The following is a 20,139-nucleotide window of genomic DNA, read 5'->3' as shown; positions in this document are numbered from 1 at the left end:
ATTAAATTGGTGAAGCACAGAAAATATATATGTCCGATCCAATATCTTTATATGACAGGAGAATGACGGAAATCACTGGATTGCAAAAACAAAAGAAAAGCTGCACACAAACCTCATGTAAGGCCGATGGACAAAATGTATTTAAAGTGTACCTAGTTTGGTTCATATCCCATCCACTAACATGGAGGAGGGGGTTTATGACCCCAAACTCAAGCCAGTTGTCCATCTTTATATATATATATATATATATATATATATATATATAGAGTCTATGGAGTAAAGATTTTCCTTTAAACCACACAAGCTGAAGCCTGAAGAAGCCAACAGCATATTCAGGAGTCACAAAATATTGATTGACAGGTTTACTGATATTGATACAGTGGTTGAATGATTGGAGTTGAGCTCTGCAGCAGATAATCACAAAAACCTACAGATCAGCTCGAATGTTGAGAAACTAAATCAAAAAGAATCACTTTGTAACAAACACACACATATATTATTATCAATATCATTTATTTAAAGAAATTATATTATTATTACAATGTTCGTTAAATGAGGTCTGTCAAATCTGGTTCCTCCTCTAAAGACATATTTACAAATTTCACAGTGAATTTGGTGCATTTGGTAATTATATTGTAACGAGAGGCCGCCTCCCTTACTTAACCCTACACCCCCGCTCCCACACAAAGAAAACAAATATATATATACTAATAATGGGCTCATCACAACCGTTAAGATTAACAGCAGTGCAATGCTATGCAATCGGTCCGTGGACGTTATAAATACAGAGTGTGATTGAATGCAAATAATCAAAGGTCTGTCCAATCAGTGCTCTCTACCTAATAACGCTGCAGTTACCCCCCCCCCCCCCCCCCCCAGGCATTTATGTTAAAGTTTCCAAACAAAAAGAGAAAGGCAAGAAGTTCAGAGGTCAGGACAGACGGAAGTTTCAGGACAGGTCCTCCGGAGGGAATGTTAATCTGCGTAATTGTGAATAAAACTTTTCAGTCTGGTGAGCACAGCAATGTCCGCAGAGGGTGTCCGGCGGAGGGCAACAGTAAATGCGGCGGGTCCTCAGTCTTGTCTCTGTGGTATGCAGCCTTCCATCTCCAGCACCTCGGGCCAGCCCTCGAATTTGTTGGTCTCCGCATTGTTCTTCAAATGCTGAGGAGGGAAACACAACACACACACACCCTTGTTTTTGTTGAACACCAGATAAACCTGCATTGTCTTTATAATCAACGGATAGGATGTCCTGGTCACACAAATCCCCCCGCCCTCCCCGGTAAGGGTGTCACGTTTCGGACAGGTTTTAAAAGAAAGAGTTCAGTTAGTGTGTCGACACACAACAGATGAGAGGCTCTTGTAATGTTCTGATAATAGACTGTAATTAAAGATGGACGACAAGTCTCCAGTTCCTCCCCTTTTACAAATATGAGCTAAATACGGGTGAGGCCATATTACGCCAGTGTCAGATTTGAATCACCTCATTTTTTATGGCATCAAACACCTACTTAAAACCTCTTCGGACAAACATCAGTGTGATAAGAGCTACTCTACCTTCTTAAAGAAATACTTATTGAACGTGAACTTTTACTTTTTAGTTCTGGTCCATGTCCTGTCCATGAGTAATGGAGGAGGCAGGGTTTATGACATATACTGCAGCCAGCCAACAGGGGGCAACAGAGATGATTTAGCCTCATAGGTGGTTGTTTTTCAACATTTTCCTTGGTTTTTCAGAATAATTCATGGATCCTGATGAAACTTTTTTTTTTTTTAAAAGGTGACATGTTTAGGGGATTGATTAATGATTAATTCCAGATCTTGTGGTTATGAATTTGGTTTAATAAGGGTACTGTTGGGCCTTGGCGGAGGTATGTGCATTACTGAGACACCCTTTAGTTAATTATTGGTCCTGATAAACGTATTAAGCAACTAAAACTCATGAATCATTAATGGTATGTGGCTTGAAGAGACTATGAAAGAAGCCTTTGAGCTCACATCAACAATAATTAGTAATTACAGAAATAACAATGCATTTAAAGAAAGAGTGTCAGCCTGTTTTTAATGTTGCCATAGTTAGATGAGGAAGTGCAGCCTAAAAGGGACAAAGAGGCGGACATCACAACCGCTAGCTCATATTGTGTTAAAAAAAACACACCCAAGACATTGTTAATGTGTATTCTAGAGACTGACACAAAGTCAAGACGCACACACTGGCCCTAAAAGCGTGACAGAGTTGATGTGTGTCGTGTTCTACGACAAATAAAGGACAATGTTGTACTCGCAGTTATCGAGGAACCAATAAATTACAGATACAAGAATGACACGCTTTTTAAATTACAGCAATCAGAAAGCAGATTAGATAATCATCAGGTCTGCGGATGAACTGTAGAGTCACACATCTATTAGTTCATAATCTTGTGCCGAGTTCACTGTCCTCTTTGCTGACCGGGCTTCACGGAAAACACACAAAGTTCCCCTGAGGAAATTTTGAAGTAGACAAGCTTAAGAATGTTATCTCATGTGAGGCTGAACGACTTGTTCCCGTCAAGTCAGAGGAATACAAAGAAACTGTTTTTAAAAGAATGCTATGTTTTCATTGATGTGGGTCTGTTTGTATGGAGGGCGCTTATGCAAAAAGTACAGAACGGCAAAGGTTCAATTGTTTGAACAACTGGATTAAGGTGGAGACTCAAGGCTTTGCAGGGGACACTCTGCAGAGAATCATTCGAGTTAGTTTGTGTGGGTGGCGTTACCTGCTCAAACGGACTCTTGGTTTTGATGCCTTTCCCTCCTACAAAGATCCAGTTATCGCGGAAGCCCAAGTTATGAATTTCCGAGCTGCCCAGATCACCTAATAGATTCCTGGCTTCAGGAGTAAGTCTACACAACAAAAGAAGACACTAATTTCACAGCCACAGCCTCAATACCAAGAGACGACTTAAGCAATTTCAAATTGATCACGTGAACCTAAATGGTTCTTACTTTGTTGAGCTGTCATCAAAAGAAGCAATCATCACGATTGTCCCGTCTTCAATTTCATTCAGGAATGTGATGAAGGGAGCCACATCTACACAAGGTTACACACAGTTAACACAACATGTACTATGTTTTTAAATGGAAAATAAAATGGAAACTCCCCGAAATCTACTCACCTCCTGCCCACAAATCGAAGCTCGCCGTCTTGCCTCCCTCCCCCGTTTTCCCTGTGAAGTAAGAATATTCCATTAGACTTTAAATCTCATGTTCATGAAACAAGAGCAGTTTCAGACATGAACTCCAGAGAATATCAGGTTCACCGGCACATTCAGGCAAGGGTTGACATCTAGGCAGAGGATGCAGTAAGCAGCACATGATGTGTAAATTCTGCTGTGGAAATTGAGTGTTTATATTTTGGGCTCTTTGCTGAAAGCTCTTGAATCTCATGCCTTTCCAAGTTGACGTATTCAACCCTCGTTTCCTACACGTATGACACCCCTGAGATATTTACATTCGTCCAGATTCATGGACATTTTAAAAAGCAGTTGTAGCTTTAAAATCTAATGATGAGCATCCCCATACATTGGGTACAAGCTTTGGTCAGTGACTCATTGCTGTTAAGTATAGGATCACCTCCCTGCTCAACACACAGTACAATAGCACCACAGTACAACGGCAGTATTACATCACTGCCAGTCACTCCTGTGTTTGTGTGGCTTAGTGACTGTGAGGGTGTGGAACTGATAAGGTTACCATCAACGAGGGCGACGTTTAGTCCTCTCCCCACATTGTTCTTCACGGCGCTCATCAGCCTGCAACAAGGAGCAGAGGGAGAGTAAGAGCAGAGACTTCAAGTCACTTATACTCAAAAGAAAATGAAATACAACAGTAAAACACAGTTGTGATATAAATACTTTCTTGATTATATATGTTTGTACGAGTCATACAGAGACATTATTTTAAAGCTTAGAAATAGCAGCGTTAAATCTACATTAGAGTGTGACATAAATGTTTCCCTCCTGCTTTAAAGTGCTGACATAAGGACTCAAGGTAAAGTATTACAGTGGTGATTTGTTTCATTGGAAAGCAGCTCTGAGAATTTGCAGGAATCATTTCATCACCTTTATGACTCATTAAAGGATGTCTTTTGGATGAGATCACTGAGAAGTGGTGAAACGTGTCATAAAGCTTTGAGAACAGTCACGTTCATTACCAATGTATGTTTTATTTCCTGGTTGGTGTGGTCTTCTATGATAAAATCGTACATTTTCAGCTGTGGACGGTTAATATTTGACATTTTGACTTAATTAATGATTGTTATATTATTGAAATAGCCAACTAATTGTCTGGGAACTCTCTTTCAACACATCAGTTGGTACTTCTCCGTCACAAAGCTTCTTTGTGGTTGAGCAGCTGCAGTATCATAAATCTTTCTGCTGAGGACTAAAGCTGAGAAAAGAACCATCTCTGGCGTTAACAAATCGAATATTCGCTCTCCAATAATTAATATGGCATTCATGCATTTAAAAGAACCTGAACTGTTTCTGAGTTTAGATTCTGCGGCTTTCGAGTTGAGCAAAGCACCAGTCAGTCTTCAACTAATTATCCCCACACGTCAATAGACAGTACAAACATGTTTTTGCAGCAACACTTTGGCTGGCCCCATTCCTGTATCACCACAAGTCCAAACAGCGCAAGAAGGAAAGAAGGGATAAAGGTCTTTTGTTTGTCTGCAGGTTTCAAATCTCACTTCACTCACGTTTTGTCCTCCAGGCACATTTTGGGCCCGACCACACTGGCCGCCCCGCTCGCCATCTTGAAGGCGAAGTGTTTGGGTGGACACGGCTTGGAGAGGCCGCACTTGTGCTTGACAACACCTGGCTTTGTGGCTGTGGAGAGAAAACCTCCATTTACACATCACGTAAGCAGTTGCACATTCTCAGGTTACAGGTAGGCAGGTGATCTTATGAGCCTGGACGCTAAGAACACAGAACAATGGAAGCTGAGGAACATTGATAGAAGGAGATCAGCTACTGTGTAAAAAAAGGAGGTCTGAAAATATTCATAATAATTTGAGTGTACTTACGGACATCAATCGCTGACTGAGCTCTTACTGCAAAGCAAAAATGACACATGTTTAAAGGTTCAGTGGGTTGAATTCAGTGACATCTAGTGGTGAAGTTGCATGTTGCCGTTGAATACCCCTCCCCTGAGCCTCCCCTTCCACAAAAAGAGAACAAGTGGTAGCCTTCAGTTGTCATAAAAAAAACCTCAAAAGATGTTTAGTACAAAAACATGGCAGTCTCCATTGAGAGGACTCACTCCTGATGTAAATATAAAGTATTTAGATATAAAGGGCTCATTCTAGGGTGAAGAGAATACAAGTGAAAACATCAACCGGTTTATTTAACATCCACTTGCTGCCAATAGATCCTTTTCACCTGGATCTTAGACAATGGACCTGTAAGAAGATTTTCAATCCCGGAAGAAACGCAGCATTAATATGAAACAGGATATCAGTTGGTAGATATCGTGGCAGTGATCCCAATTACACAAATTTGTGTGAAACAGGTTTGGTTAGAAACTACCGCAGGTTAGAGGAAGTCAGCTCTAGCTCGGAGCACTGCGTTCACTCAGTTTAAAGAATGTGGCCCCACGTGTCTCAGACCACCTCAGGACATCATTCACGATTGAGAACATCGCCACTTCCAGTATTCTGTCGGTTTCAATCAGCGAGAAGTGCAACTCACACATTATGCTGCTCAGATCGAAGTCCATGTTCGGCTCCAGCAGCTGAAAAGTGAGGAAGACAGCGAGGAGGAAGGCAGAGACGAGCGCTGCCAGCTTCAGAATACCTGCAGAGCAAAGAGACACAAACAGGAAGGATCAGCTATGAACACCATCACTCAGCGGAGCTTGTACACCCTGTGGCAGCTGCAGAATTCCACCAGCCCAAGCCTATGATGGTCTCAACTGAAACCTGCGAGCCATTAGGGCGAAACAGCAATAACAAGTTTTTCCCGATTGTTACCGGACCTGAAATTAAAAGAATGTCCCCCACCTGAGCCTGTTGTACTTTTTTAATGGTCATAAATGTACAGGTGCCTACTGCACATATCTTTATTTTCTAGTTTATAATGTCTATTTAATTTTTTTATGGTTTTTATATCTATACTCACTCACCACCGCACATACCTGGAAACACAGTGGCTCTGATTGGCCCGTGTAGAAATATACTAGAATGAATGGGCTGAATACTCCATGAGCAGTAAACCCACTCCCTGTTTAAGTTAAAAAAAACTTCAATTAAAAACGGATTGTTCACCCAAATAATGAAATGAGCTCATTGGTTATCTACTCATGATGTGTCGACGGAGGGGTGGGTGAGGAGTTTGAGTCCACACAGAATTAAAAAAAGAGAGTTTCAGGGGTAAATAATGTGATATTGTCGGTTCTCTCGTGGATCACAGAGAAGAGGGAGGCTAAAAACACGATGCAAATTCGTTTCCAGCCAAATTTGAATGTTGGTGCTTACAGACACTCCGGAAACACCATCGTGGTTTTTCAATACGTTTGAAGAACCGATCCCCAGTTACTTCAGTTGCATCGGATTCTGGCTGCAATGCTGTTTTTACCCCTGAAACTCCTGAACACCCCCAACACAATCCATCCATCGACACAGAAGTGAGCAGATAACGAGTGAACTCTCATTTTGGGGTGAACTATCCCCCTCTTCGGTTTGCCCTGAATGAAAAGCACCGAACAGGAAGTGAAAGTGTGGTGTTGTGTTGTTTTGTGTTGTTCAGGTTTTTTTTGGGGGGGGAACCCCACTCACCTGCTGCCCGGACCATCTTCACTCGAGTCCAGCCAGACCTACACGACAACCTGCAGGAGAGGGAACAGTCGGTTGATCCGCGTCTGAGCTCAGCGGGGACGTTGTTTCTGCTAGCAGCGGGAATAAGACGCAAGTAGCGTGGCGAGCACGGACATTGGAGTAAGTGGAGTTAAACTTTAAAACAACAAAGTGATTCTGCGGTGTGACGCAGCAGCAGCAGGACACCGGGTCGCAGCGACTGCACGTAGCTAACGGGCAGGAGTGAGGTGACAGGTTGTTAGCTTGGATGCTAACTTTTAAAGGGCTTCCTCGTAGCCCCCGGACACGCTAACCGACCCCTGGGGTGTGGGGGGGGGCTCTACTTCCGCGTGTTTACAACGTCATTTGACTTACCTGTGAATCGAAGCTCACGCGCTGTATAGCCTCGGTCACCACGGCTCCACGAGTGGCTCCTCGCGCGCACCGTGTCCCGTCCCACACCGACTGCTGACAGCTGCAGAGAGGAGCTGCGGGGGAGTGATGCTCCGCTCTGACCGAGAAGCAGGAGACCGACAGTCAGAGCGGGATGCTCCACGTAGCTTCCGGTTTGGCATGAATCCATTTGATCGTTTGAAGTAATGTTTACTTTTAATTTATTACAAATCTTTTTGACATGAGAATAATATGTAGCGAAATATGGTTAAATAAAGATAAAACATTTATTACACAAATACAATTATTTAGTAACATCTTCGTAGATATAAAATAATCAAATAAATAATATAGGATATATCTTCCAAGCATTGTTTACGTTAACATTAATAGTTAAAAAGTGCATTCAAATCAGTATTACACTCGTTAAAATAAAGATAATTAAAAATTACATTTTTTAAAAACATGTTTTGCTGTGGTTTCATTTATCAAACATATTTGTAAATAATTATTCATGTCAGCATTTATATATTTATTTGTACTATTTTTTCATCTAATAAAACAGCGTGTAATTTATGTCTTTGTAATATTACGACTTACTAATCTTGTTTCTAAACTCTCTCTTTCCGTTTCGCCCACTTCCTGATCTTTCTACTTCTCTGCTCCATTTTGTACAGACGGGACAAGTTTCTGCTTCACCAGCGCCACCTAGTGGACTCAAAGCTCTGAGGCAAACATTCTAAACCGAGACAAACACTTGATAACATGCAATAATTTATTTTTCATAAATGCAAATGATATATGAATTGCCATGTTTTGTTTTCGACAGACATAACAAGGTGGTGCAAAACAGAGTAACATAAAAAAATACTGTACATTATAAAGGAAGCAAAGTAAAGCAATGAAATGAAGTGAGCTCAATATCAATAAATTAATACATTTAACAATGTCATGCTTGTCATTAAAAATCCCCAGAACTCGGCTCAAGGGTCGCTCCCATCCAAACATGAGGCGTCAATCCAACACAATGCAGTCGACAGTCTTTTTCAGCACAGAAGGTTTCCAAAGTGGATCTGTCCGTTAAGATGTGTCATTGGATAAGATCCTGTCATGATGAGAAACACCTGTGTTAGATCGTTTTGGAGAAAAATCACACACTCTAAAATGGATTTTCGAGCTGGAGACGTCAAAGTGATAATGAGGCTTACGTCGTCCGAGTCGTGATGGCAGACGGTGCCGTTGCTGCTGGCGGCGCTTTCAAGATCCGGCGTGATGCAGTTCCCGTCCTCCTGCAGCTGGAGGGTGGAGAAGCGATACACAGGTGTCCTGCAGAGGGAGACAGGGAGACACAACAAAGAAGTGTTAGTGCAGCACAAGATACAAGATACAAGATAAATACACTTATTTATCCAAAACACATGCACAGGCACACTCATGCAATTGAGGTAAATTTGTCCTCTGCTTTTAACCCATCTTGTGCAGGACACTCAGAGCAGGGGAGCAGATGTCGGGGGAGTAAGGTGCCTTGCTCAGGGGCACTAGACAGTTGGGGTAGGGAGAATCCTCTTGGATTTTTAGACAGATCCAAGTGTTGTCCATCCAGGTTCGTTTTTTTTTTTGTTTTGTTGTTACTCCGTGGAGTCGAACCGGAGACCTTCCAGTCTGATGTCTTCCCAATTTTCTGCCCATTGTCCAAGTTTTTCCGCCACTAGTCCACCGCCTCTCCCAAGGGTGTGTATGTGTGAGTGTGTGTGTGCGTGCGTGACTCACCTTGTCCTGTAAACCACTCGCTTGACAGCAAGTAGAGCGGAAGCGACGGCCACCAGGACGATGACCCCTGCCCCTGCACACACCAGGATCAACACCAACTTCTCTCGCTGCAAAAACATGCCAACACATGTTAGATTCATTGAGTCCCGAGAGTACACAAACTGCACAACACATCTACACACCGGTGTGTCGAAGACCGGCCCTGGAGGCACCGACACGCCAGGCGGGCCGGGGCTGGGTTTAACGCCGCAGGGTCTGATGAGCGTTTTCACGGCGAGATGAGGCGTGAACCCCCCCTCACACTTGTTGCTCGGGACCTTGCGATACCTGCGAACGGAAGCGTGTGAGCATGTGGAGAGGACGAGTGTGTGGTCACTCGATAAAAGGAGAGAATATTATTACCCGGCCGTCAGCAGCTCATCCTCCTCTCCGGTCAAACACATCTCCAAGGTTTTATTCGCAGCGTCGGGTTGTCGCAAACACTCCGACGTGTTCGGGTGACGATAGTAGCCGTAGTCACTGTAACGGAGAGAGGGTGAGATATTCTCCATGCTGTCTCAAGCTGCTTTCAGACATGCACTGAACTCCAGAGAACATCCGGACCTTCTCCGGAGCGGCTGCATGTGCAAAAGCAATATTTTCGAGAACGCGTCTGATGGGAGAGGGTTTAGTAACTGCCCCCAAAACACGTCTCCAGACATGTTTGTTTGATGTATTTCACAATCTGTGAACATGATATTTGTATATTTCTTCCTCCGCTCACTGAGAACTTGTCTTACCATAAGTAATCGTGTCTGGTGCACAGACAGGGGCTCTGCTTCTTGCTCACTACAAAGCTTTTCCCGTTGCGGCACACAGATTGTTTCTTTAGCCTCCGGTACGTCTCCTTGACCCCCAGGACGCAGGCGCTTCTCTCCGAGGCCCCGCCCCCTGCAGAATGAGCAAGCCACTCTTCATAGTCCAGATTGTTACCTGAGGAAACAGACGACGAGCAATTAACAATCAACCAACTGTGTGATGCAGTATAAGTTATTCCCAGTGTAATTGTTGAAAATGGAGGAAGCTGATTGAGAAAATAAGTATATACGAAATGAAAGAAGAACAATTAGAGAGAAATAGAGAAACGCAGCGTAAGCAGAAAAGCAAACTGTGAAAAAAGAAGTGGTTTGACGTGTGTTCTTGTTGCAGCATGTTGGTTTGAGGGATGTGATATAAAAAAAAAAAAAAAAAAAGAGGAAGTCAGCGTTTTAGACGTCTAGGTTTTGGGAAGTCCCTGGATTGTGCAAGAGAGATAATCTGAGGCCAGGCTCCAACTCCCTCCACCTCCCTCCACCAGGCAGACAGGATTAAAGCAGCTTGACTCACACTCTCTGGTAATGACACTCTGGAAGTCAATGGTGACGGTAACCCACATGGGCTGGCCGTCGTCCTCGGGGCGGAACCCCCACACGCTGACATTCATGGCCTTGGTGCCCGGCTCGGACGCCAGGCCCGCGAAGAAGAAGGGCTGCTCCGTGAAGTTGTACGACTTCCAGCACTGGCCCTCGTCCGTGGAGAACCTGGAGACCACGGACAACATGACTCCATCTCCCTCTGCCTCCTCATTGACAAGTAATGCATGACGTTAAAAAAAGGCTCAGTACTTGATCGTCTTGACTTGGCCCTTGCGCTGGGCCTCCACGGCCACAATGAGACCCCCAGAGTCCAGTATGCTGTAGTGGTGAGGGCCCCTCAGTGTCCCCCTCCAGTTGTAGCCCCCGTCTGACGACACAAACACATCTGGATGCTGCGACGATGACAGAGAATCTCCCACTGTGCCTGAAGACCAGAGGAGAGTTCATCTTTTAATTATCGCCGCGTCAGACTTACAACTCGTCATTGTGACGTTTAAAGCAACACTGTGTAACTTTCACTGAGCAACAGCGCCCTCTGCAGACACATGTGGGCATCCATCTGTTTGGCTCCATGTCCAAGCAATTTCCAGGTCGAGGGAAAAAAAAGCTTATCTATCTCTTGAATCTAAATCACAACTGAACAATGGATATTACCCATGATTCCCTGCTTCCCTGAAGCAGAGGAGCTGGTGCTGTAACAAATCCACCAGCTCTGTCTAGAATTCTACATATTCCAAACTGGAAGTCTGTACTTCCACTGGGTAACAAGAGGTGGGCAAGTTGCAGTTAAATTACCATGAGCGATGACCAGACCGATGGCCATTGGCTCCGACAGGGCGAGCATGGGAACTATCTGGTTGTTCCGACTGTGTTCGCCATGAATATGCAGGTTGCACTGATGACACACACACACACACACACACACACACACACACACACATGTAGGAATACAAATGTCTTTAGTCAGCGAAAATAAACTTAAGCTCATTTAAATCCAACGCACTGCATGTAACGTACTTTCTTAGTTTGCTCGCTACAGTCCACGTTCTCCGGTTTGCTGAGTTGTCGCCAGGTCCCTCCTCTGTTGAAGGAGATGACGGATCGTATACGGCCGTCTGCAACACAACACGGGGGGGGGGGGGGGGATGCTTGGTGTGATCTCTTTCCTTTTATAAGTAAAGCAGTTAAAACCTGGATTAATACATCGGCTTTCCTCGCCTGTTACAGTCAATGAAAAGCTCCACAGACAGAAAAGTGTGAAGAAAAGGCCAATATATCAGCTTATGGCTCAGGTACTAAACTTTACTTTAAACTTCTGCTAAACTGTTCCATACCGAAACCCCAGCGCTAAAGGAGCTTGATTTGCCAAGTGTTTTATTTAAGCCTAATCCCTGAACTGTGGTCTGCAGTATTGTTTTAATCTTCTGGGGCTTTTTCTTGGAATTTAGTATAATCTTATTAAAAGTGGTATAAATCACGTCAGCATCTACATGGTGTAATAAACTGTGATGGTCACTTAAGATTTAACCCAGCTGTATGAGTGCAAACCCAGATGACAGAAAGAGGGCCCACCCTCGTCCAGTTTATTGGTGAGGTACACTCCTCTCAGTGAGGTGATGTTGGTGAAGTCGCTCTTCCTGTGCCCCTCAAACAGGTGGCGCTCCAGGGACTTGGAGAACAAGATGCCGCGGTCGTCCGACGTGTACATGGTCCCGAAGAAGGTGTCTAGAGCAAAAACAGACGGGAGACTGAATGTAAATTAAGATATTTTTATCTGTCATTTTCATGTGTACTGAATACTAAATTGCTCAAGTACCCATGTAAAGGGCAACAAATCATAAATGAAGAAAAAAGAGTGTTTGGAATTTCATAATTACATTTAGTAACAACTGAAAGGTCAAACAGTTTGAAATCCACCCATTTCTGACAAACCACATGTTGTACTTGTGCAAACGGGATGTGGTTAATCTCTTATTTTTATTTCCTTGCTGTTAATAGACAAACAAAAAGTTTCCTTTGACCTTTACATCCACCACAAGGGTTTTACTTACATTGCGGCAGATTTCTATCCCAGAATAAACCAACACGCTGGCACCAGATGTGGAGCGATAAGAGCTGGAGGCGGCACAGCTTCTAAATAAATAAATAATGGTGCTATGCTGGCAGCGATGTGTCAATGTGAAAGCAGTGATAATCAAAATCATGCTAAACCTCCATGTGTCAGCAGCCGCCGTGCTGACACCAACTTTTCACGACTGCAACGTGTAACCATCAATCATATTCTAACTGGGGGGTGGGGGGGGGGGTGGGGGCCGGGGGGTAGGACGAGCTCACCCGAGGAGGGTGACGGGCGTGGTTTACTTTTTCTAGTGTGAGCGTGTTCGTGTGAGTGCATTTGTTTGTGTATGTGTGTGCGCTTGTGTTTCACCCTGATCCCAAGATATGTTTGTCAGCTTTTGCGGTGTAACCTAAATCTGCAGCCGACGAAAAGATAAAAAAAAGAAGATCTGCTCCCGTATCTCCTCTGTTTATCTCAGCTGGAAAAAAGTCCCTGTCACCCCAGCCCACAAACTGGAGCACTACAAAGGGCCGGGCGGCTGGACTCACATACACAAACACACTCAAGTATGATGGAATTATTTGTCAGCAATACCAGGAACTTGTGAAACCAGTCCTGTCTTTACCGTTGAGCTTTTCCATTACAACAAAAGGGGCTGAGAGGGCTGTCACTCCTGTCGGGCCGGGCTCTCGGCGTGGGCAGGGCAACGAGCATGTGTGAGGGGGGGGGGGGTTTGTAAGGTAGGCGTTTGACAAAGGGGATTACATTTCTGTGTGTGTGTTTGTGTGTTTTCTCCTGTTACCTCCTGGGTTGTCCACATGCATGAAGAGCATATCCACATCTCCGTCCAGGATCGAGTAGAACTGCAAACACGCACGCACACACACACACACACACACACACACACAGACAGAAAAACACACATTTAGTTGTGTCTCCATGACTTCAGAGGTCAATACATTGATTTCCAGGAGACTTTCTGTAACTATCCCTATAATTTATATATATATTTATCTTAACCTGAATCCAGCTTAAACCTAACCTTCGCCTAAACCTAACCTATCCTAAATTTCACCCAAACCCAAACCTAACCTAGACATAACCTTCACATTAACTGTGTGTGACTGTGTGTTACTGTGTGTTACAAAGTGTTACAGTGTGTTACAGCGGGAGGGTTTCGCCAGAGCACATCTATTTTCTTTTGTTTTACAACAGGAAACATTGCCACTGATGTTTCTTCTAAAGGTTAAATAAAGTCCATAGCCTTCAACCACTCAGAGCACATGTCTGTTTGACAGTGTCAAAGTTTCCTGACATCAAGTCGAACTCAAAATAAGAATGAGACATGTGACAATGGAAGTTATTATATCAACATCTGTGTATTTCCTCTGGTAGGAGTTTTAGTCTGTGTTAAAGGTTAAATGTTGTCTGAACACAAGTAGCTGTACAGGAACTTCGAATAAAATAGTCAAACATATTGTTTAAACAAAAAACTATTTCACAAATACAAAAGTTCACACGCTTATTACGTTTACAGTATCTGACAGCTACAATACCTGGTCTCACAGTCGCAATCCAGGCAGCACAAAGTAAAGTTTTAAATTGAATAGAGTATTTTATCTCTCACCTGCTCAGTGGAGGCAGAAGGCAGAAGAGCTCGACTGAAGGTGTCTCCTTGGTCTGATGAGAAGTACATGACACGAGGGGATCTCTGCGAGCAGAATTATACATCACTGTAAATAAACTTGTTTAAAGAACAAAGTGACAAGTGTGCTGTTGTCGTTTCAAGGTGCAATTTAAATTTGGTGTCCCTGTCATTGCCAGAGAATGAAGATGCACAATGCGTCTCCACGTCTAACTGGTTGAAACCGAGATGTCACCTTTCTTAAAGTGACAGAAACCAACTTTGAGAAACAATGTTTTGACTTGTTTTTTGGGTTGGTCCATGTCCCATTCTTAACATGGGGGAGGTGAGGTTTATGATCGATACTGCAGCCAGCCACCAGGGGCTCCAGTGTTGTCATCTTTATATCCAGTGTGTAGTCCGTGCCTTAAGAGGGCGCATTTGCATGAAAATAAATGTGTGTTTATATTGTCTCTTACCGGATCCTCCATCACAGAGAAGAAGAGAAAAGCTCCGATGTAGCCAAAACTGAAGATGTCCTCGTGGATGGTGGTGAAGGTGTCCCCCAGGTCCTTCGTCCTCTTCAGCACTAAGTCTCCCCGCTCATCTGCCTCAACTACAGCGACAGGAAGCAAACTCAGTAACGAGAACGTGAGGTCACGTCTCACGGTTTTCTTCTTTTCTTGCTCATTCATACTTCTTTTACCATTAACTACCAATGATCCTCTGCACATTATTTTAGGATTATTCTTATTTCTTGTCTTCCTTCTCTTTATTGGGTATTTGGTTTGTATGCATTGCAATTGCTAGTGTCTTCTATTGGTCTACTGTGTTTTTATTGTTTTGTGGTTTCCTACCACAAAAAATAATTTCCCTTTAATGGGGACAGTTAAAGTTAATCACAACTGATAGCAGTCATTAAAGGGCGATTATTTTTATTATTATCATTGATGAGTCTCACGTTCTCCATGGTTTCTTACCAGTGTCGACTCGAGCGCAGCTGAAGAACAAGTTGACACCGGCTCCCCTGAAGGAAAGAAGTCAAAACTATTTCAGAAACACAGAAGGTTTCACATTTCAAATATCGCTTCAGTTCAACGTGCAGCAGATATATAAGTATAAGTGTATATATGCAGCATGGGTATAAGAACAATTAATGCTTAAAGTACACATTATACAAACACTGAAATGCTATGTACAGTAAGTACAGCATGATGTATATGCAGTATTCAGTATTGCTGAAGATATATTTATAGGCATAAATAGTATAACATCTGTCTTCGGACACACAGGGATTCGTTTCCTGTTTATTCTCACCATGAGAAAGAATGCACTCCATCATGAACTTTTGTCCACTTGGCACCAAAGTCCGTCGAGAGCCACAATCCTTCCTGCGTGTCAGGAGGGAACAGAGGAGTGTTTACCTTTTAATTAAGGTGTGTGCTTGATGTGTGAGTGTGTGCTTGTCTATTTGTGTGTGTGTGTGTGTGGGGGGGTGGGGGGTTTAATGCGAAACACATGTATAAAAGTGCTGATTCTTGTGAGCACAAGGTTTTTAGGTCAATGCAGAGGGAAGGAAACCACAGTGAGTATTTGTGAGCAGAATGGCCACGGATCCGTGAAAGAACATAAAAAGGACAAGGCATCAGTCGGCTGCGTGACTCACGTCGATGCTGAGGGCCACGAGGTAGTTGGGGTTGAGGAAGTGATACGTGATTGGCTGAGCCAGGTGGAAGGGCAGTTGGATGAACTTGAAGGTCGCTCCAGCATCTGTGGAGGTGAAGATGATCCCTCCCGGGTGGTCCACCACCGGCGTGTCAGCGGTCAGAATCACCTGAAATCCCAAAGCAGAGAAATATAATTTAATCAAACTAAATTAGAACTAAAAGCTGACTATAGAAACAGATATCTGTTCTTTAATCGAGTGAAGTCGCCCCTAATGTTCATTTGAGAATACCACGCTTCAGACACTTTGGCATTGACTTCACTTTTACACACAGCATGTTCTGAACTCACAACATTTCACAAACGAGTGTAGATGCTCTAACAAGGCTATGTTGCGATAGAGAAAACGTACAACTGGCCCCTTCCTGCTGCTATTACTGTCACCAAAATGTTTGCTTGTCAAGGCATTTCTGTGGTCGACCTGTTTTTGGACGTGTCAGCCAACACAACAGCACACGAGCAGAACTGGTTTGAAAGTTAAAAGGTGGCACAAGCTGAGCGGACGGCAAAATGTGAGATGTCCTCAGCAACACACACACACACACACACACACACACACACACACACTTCCCTCGGTGTGAAACTCTGAACAGCTACACACAGACACACAAAAGAAAGGCCGCCGGGTGTCAGAACTTATCGGAGGATGCTCTTGGTGACTTACGGAGCTTCCTGGTCCAACGCTGACTCCGAACTCCTCCTTTATGAACGTGTTGTTGATGCGATGGGAAATGTCGAGGAAGGACTTCCCGTAGTTCGTGCTGGTGAGAGAGCGAATCAGGTGAAGTTCTGCCCCTATGAGCTCTACACACATGGGACAGATGTTCTCCTGGTGGATTTCAGACGCTCACTCACCTTCTGTAAAGTCGTGACGAGCCTCCGTCTAGATAAGTGTTGATGGGAACGCTGATCGTAGACAGCACCAGGACCACCTAGGACATATAGCAGAGCAGCTTAGACTTATCAACTATTCAAATATATGAATTAAATAGATTTCAAGTCCAGGAATGAGAAAGTTATCATTTTAATTTGTTTATTACAAACACGACTTTCCTATTTCTATTCCTAAATATTGCGGCAGCCTCAGGAAAATAGAAATTATAAAAATAAAACCTAAATATGAGAAATGTGAAATTTATTTTATTGAACCACACACTGCTGCAGATATAAAGTCTGAATATGCACCAGACTGTGTAAACACGAACATTTTGTGTTTTAGGAGGATGACGTGATGCTTGTAGTACAAAGATACTCACTCCTGTACCATCGCCCACCCATGTGAGAATCACATAGGAGCCATCATCACCATTAAAACCAGTCTATGGGAGAACGAGAGAGGAGACAGACGTTATCTACAATAATACCTTTAAGAAATAAAGCGATAACTCGATCCAGTTTCATTCACACATCTTGAAAAACTATCTTCGAGAATGTTAAGTGGCTGGGAACTTAAACAGAGGTTTGAATAAAACGTCATGGAATCAGTTTAATGTCCCAATTTCTCTTGGAATTACAGTCTCCCTTGTTTATGCATGTTATCAATCAACAACAACAACAAGAAACAGCTGCAAAGACAAATGCTATTTCTTCTGAAACAGGTTTGTCTGTGTTGGAAGTTAAGTTCAAACGTGTGACTCATCTGTTGGACATTGAAACTGCCCATTCACCAAAACCCTACCCTTGGTGCCAGCACACACTTCAAACACATTCCTTACCTCGTGAGTGTTGTCGTCCAGAACTTTGTGTTCGGCCGGGGTGAGGGGGAGCCGGCAGGAGGTGAACACGGGACCGTGAGAAAGCTTGGACGCGCCGCTACTCTCTCTCCTGGGGCGTGCGCGCACTTGGCCCCGGCTCCCATCCAGCTGAGGCCGGGGGAGGGTCGCCGTCCTCCCCGCGCGGTCCCTGCCCTCCGCCGCCACCAGACAGACGCACGCCCCGCCGAGGACCACCAGGCTCCAGAGCATATCCGAAGTGACACCTCGCCAAGTTAAGTTAATGGATAAAACCAGTGGTGCGCGATGTTCGGCGCTTGTGGCACAGGCTGGTCACCGTGCGCTCTCTAGGCAAGTGAATGTGTGAAGTGCCCGCACGCACGGGTCATTAGCATAAGAAGTGCTGAGTGAGGTGGTGCGTCCTCAGCCAGCATGTGTTTCAGCCCGGATCCAGGTGACCTGAGCCGCAGGGAGCATCTACGGTGGAAAGAACGCACCGTGTGGACATGTGCACTAATACAGTCCATACACTGTGACCTGAATAATAGTAATAGAGAAGTTTGAGGTTGTTTAAAATAGCTGTGAAGGCTTAATTTGAACACGTTGGGCGTCAGGGTGCAAAAGTGCAACGAGATGGGTTATCTGCTCTGACGCAGGATAAGTTTACTCTTCAAACCCAAAGCCCTGATAGTGTGCCCTGTAAAGTGGGCTGCCATTTATAGGCCAGCATCCATAAGTGCCTTTAGCTCCTACACTTCCCATAATGCAACAGTAAACTCTGTCTGTTGCAAGTTCAGTGTGTGGTGGAAGCTTCACCGTCTATTTGTAACAACAAAAATGGTCAATCAATTTAGAAACGTGACTTCTCATTTTGTAACACAATTTATAACTTTACTTGGAAAAACTTGGATGTTTTTGTGTGTATCAAATACCAGTTAGCAGCTTCATGATGCATGTTTACCTCCCTTACCTTTCTTTCACATTTCATTTTATTGTTTTCGTTTTTGTGTTATTTTATACAGCACACTATGACAACACCCTCGGTAAAAAGATTAAATCAGACAAGGAAATAAAAAGAACCAATCCCCACCGTCCAATTTTTTTTTTTTATACAAGTATAAAAGAAAAATGCAAGAAACCTCAGAGGAGTGATTTCTCGTCCTTTCTCCTCCAGCTTCTAAGAAATAATACCAGAAATGACACTGAATGACGTAGAGCAGTGGTTCCCAAACTTTTTACAGTCTCGTACCCCTTCAGACATTCAATCTCCAGCTACGTACCCCCCCCCCCGAAGCACGTATACAGCATATAACACTTGAAACTTTGAAATTATCAGGGATTTCAGGACTCGAATGGAAGTTTAGATCAAACAGAGTTTATCTATCAATTGTCAGTTATCAATCAGTTGTTAATCATGATTGTCAGTTCCTAATCGATTGTCGGGAGAATTAACGATCGATTTTTGATTAATCGTTAATATTTTATATTAAAATGCACTATTTATAGGCTCTGTTAAAATGCAGTGAAAATATAGATCTTTATTACAAGATGAACAACTCTTGTGGCAGTTAAACGGGAACCGCTCACTGGTTTCACTTGAAAATATGCGCTACTGTTCTCTTAAGCCCCGATGAGAGTGCAGCTAGCCGCTGTGAGCTAGCTGGATTTGACAGTTCTCGACCTCTCAGTCCGGTGGTTGTCACCCCTCACCCAGAGCCAGCTCTGTCTGGGTCCGAAGGGGCTAATTTTGGAGCTAGACCTCCTACTTGAAGAGAGCAGTGGACTCCTCAGGCACTCATGGAGACGTATAGCTTCGCAGTGTTGGCAGTGAACGCAACAGAATTAAGTCTATGACAAAATGTCATTTAGGAAATTCTTAAGGATCAATTAATCGATTGGCGATTAATTATGCCCATCCCTCGTTTTTACTAACAGTCACTAAACTACCTGTAACTTTTATTGGCAGTGTAATTATTTTGCTGAATACGGGTATACATGAGTATTTTTGGCAATGCGACTTGGCTATTTAGATATAATTTAATATTGCATGATTATTTATAACTCAGTTTGAACATGTAAATGGGCTTATTCACTTTGAAAACGCAAATAAAATTTTCTCCCCATGTACCCCGTGAACCACTTCGCGTACCCCTGGGGGTTCATGTACCCCAGTTTGGGAACCGAGGACGTAGAGTGAATAAAACCAAGACAGTGTTGTAGAGGCTGCACGGAGCATCTTCATATCCTTTCCCCATTTGAGTCACTGTTAACTCCCCACAGACGAGAGGAGTCTAAAGGGCCTGGTGTCTCCTGCATTGAATACAATACTGTCTTTTTCTTTGTCCTCCCTGAGGTCCTGCCCATGTAGGCACAGGCTGGTGTACCCCATTAAGAAGTTGACAGGACTCTTTTTATTAAATGGCACACAAGAGCAAAATTGGCATAATGACGCCATGTCTCCATTCAACCCCAGACTGAATACAAGCTCCTTCTTGTCTGAGTCTTTGGTTTAAAGTCAAAATTCCTCACGTGTCCAACATTTGGAGCCAAACTCTTACACCACTAATTCTCCACTGAACATTTCTTGGACTTATTTCAGTTTTCTGTAAAACGCTGTAACTACCTCA

General features: G+C 43.6%; 2 protein-coding genes across 3 annotated transcripts; both read right to left on the bottom strand.

The window, feature by feature from the left end:
- Window positions 1-496: 496 nt before the first annotated feature.
- fam3c (FAM3 metabolism regulating signaling molecule C) lies at window positions 497-7,369 on the bottom strand. 2 transcript variants are annotated; one of them, XM_062382772.1, is made up of 10 exons: window positions 7,211-7,369; window positions 6,818-6,867; window positions 5,733-5,837; window positions 5,069-5,095; window positions 4,742-4,871; window positions 3,736-3,794; window positions 3,159-3,209; window positions 2,989-3,073; window positions 2,760-2,886; window positions 497-1,164 (listed from the first exon to the last, which is right to left on the bottom strand). In XM_062382772.1, the coding sequence occupies exons 2-10, from the start codon at window positions 6,831-6,833 to the stop codon at window positions 1,075-1,077; spliced, it is 690 nt and encodes a 229-aa protein (XP_062238756.1). In that variant the 5' UTR covers window positions 6,834-6,867; window positions 7,211-7,369; the 3' UTR covers window positions 497-1,074. The 2 variants fall into 2 exon arrangements, with proteins under 2 accessions (XP_062238756.1, XP_062238757.1); XM_062382773.1 differs by having other exon boundaries at window positions 6,818-6,927; window positions 7,211-7,360.
- A 380-nt stretch (window positions 7,370-7,749) lies between these two features.
- si:dkey-159a18.1 (sortilin) lies at window positions 7,750-17,844 on the bottom strand. Its single transcript, XM_062382771.1, has 21 exons — window positions 17,516-17,844; window positions 17,057-17,119; window positions 16,656-16,732; window positions 16,465-16,561; window positions 15,742-15,909; window positions 15,393-15,466; window positions 15,056-15,102; window positions 14,555-14,691; window positions 14,079-14,162; window positions 13,254-13,314; window positions 11,965-12,117; window positions 11,410-11,507; window positions 11,188-11,287; window positions 10,642-10,816; window positions 10,364-10,557; window positions 9,778-9,970; window positions 9,401-9,517; window positions 9,181-9,325; window positions 8,999-9,105; window positions 8,437-8,554; window positions 7,750-8,333 (listed from the first exon to the last, which is right to left on the bottom strand). The coding sequence occupies exons 1-21, from the start codon at window positions 17,762-17,764 to the stop codon at window positions 8,319-8,321; spliced, it is 2,472 nt and encodes an 823-aa protein (XP_062238755.1). The 5' UTR covers window positions 17,765-17,844; the 3' UTR covers window positions 7,750-8,318.
- Window positions 17,845-20,139: the final 2,295 nt, after the last annotated feature.

This window comes from Platichthys flesus, chromosome 23, assembly GCF_949316205.1.
Source record: "Platichthys flesus chromosome 23, fPlaFle2.1, whole genome shotgun sequence".
Lineage (NCBI taxonomy): Eukaryota > Metazoa > Chordata > Actinopteri > Pleuronectiformes > Pleuronectidae > Platichthys > Platichthys flesus.
This window is presented reverse-complemented; position numbering and strand designations above follow the sequence as displayed.

What these genes read in the sequence shown, in the direction of transcription:
- fam3c (XM_062382772.1), bottom strand. An exon ending in CTTCGATTTGTGGGCAGGAG is followed by an intron (nt 3,074 to 3,158) that starts GTGAGTAGATTT and finishes AACCTTGTGTAG; the next exon opens with ATGTGGCTCCCTTCATCACA. An exon ending in TTTGATGACAGCTCAACAAA is followed by an intron (nt 2,887 to 2,988) that starts GTAAGAACCATT and finishes TTTGTTGTGTAG; the next exon opens with ACTTACTCCTGAAGCCAGGA.
- si:dkey-159a18.1 (XM_062382771.1), bottom strand. Translation starts at nt 17,764, where the DNA reads ATGCTCTGGAGCCTGGTGGTCCTCGGCGGGGCGTGCGTCTGTCTGGTG. An exon ending in GCGTTGGACCAGGAAGCTCC is followed by an intron (nt 15,910 to 16,464) that starts GTAAGTCACCAA and finishes TTGGGATTTCAG; the next exon opens with GTGATTCTGACCGCTGACAC. An exon ending in CGGTCTGGTCATCGCTCATG is followed by an intron (nt 10,817 to 11,187) that starts GTAATTTAACTG and finishes TCTGGTCTTCAG; the next exon opens with GCACAGTGGGAGATTCTCTG.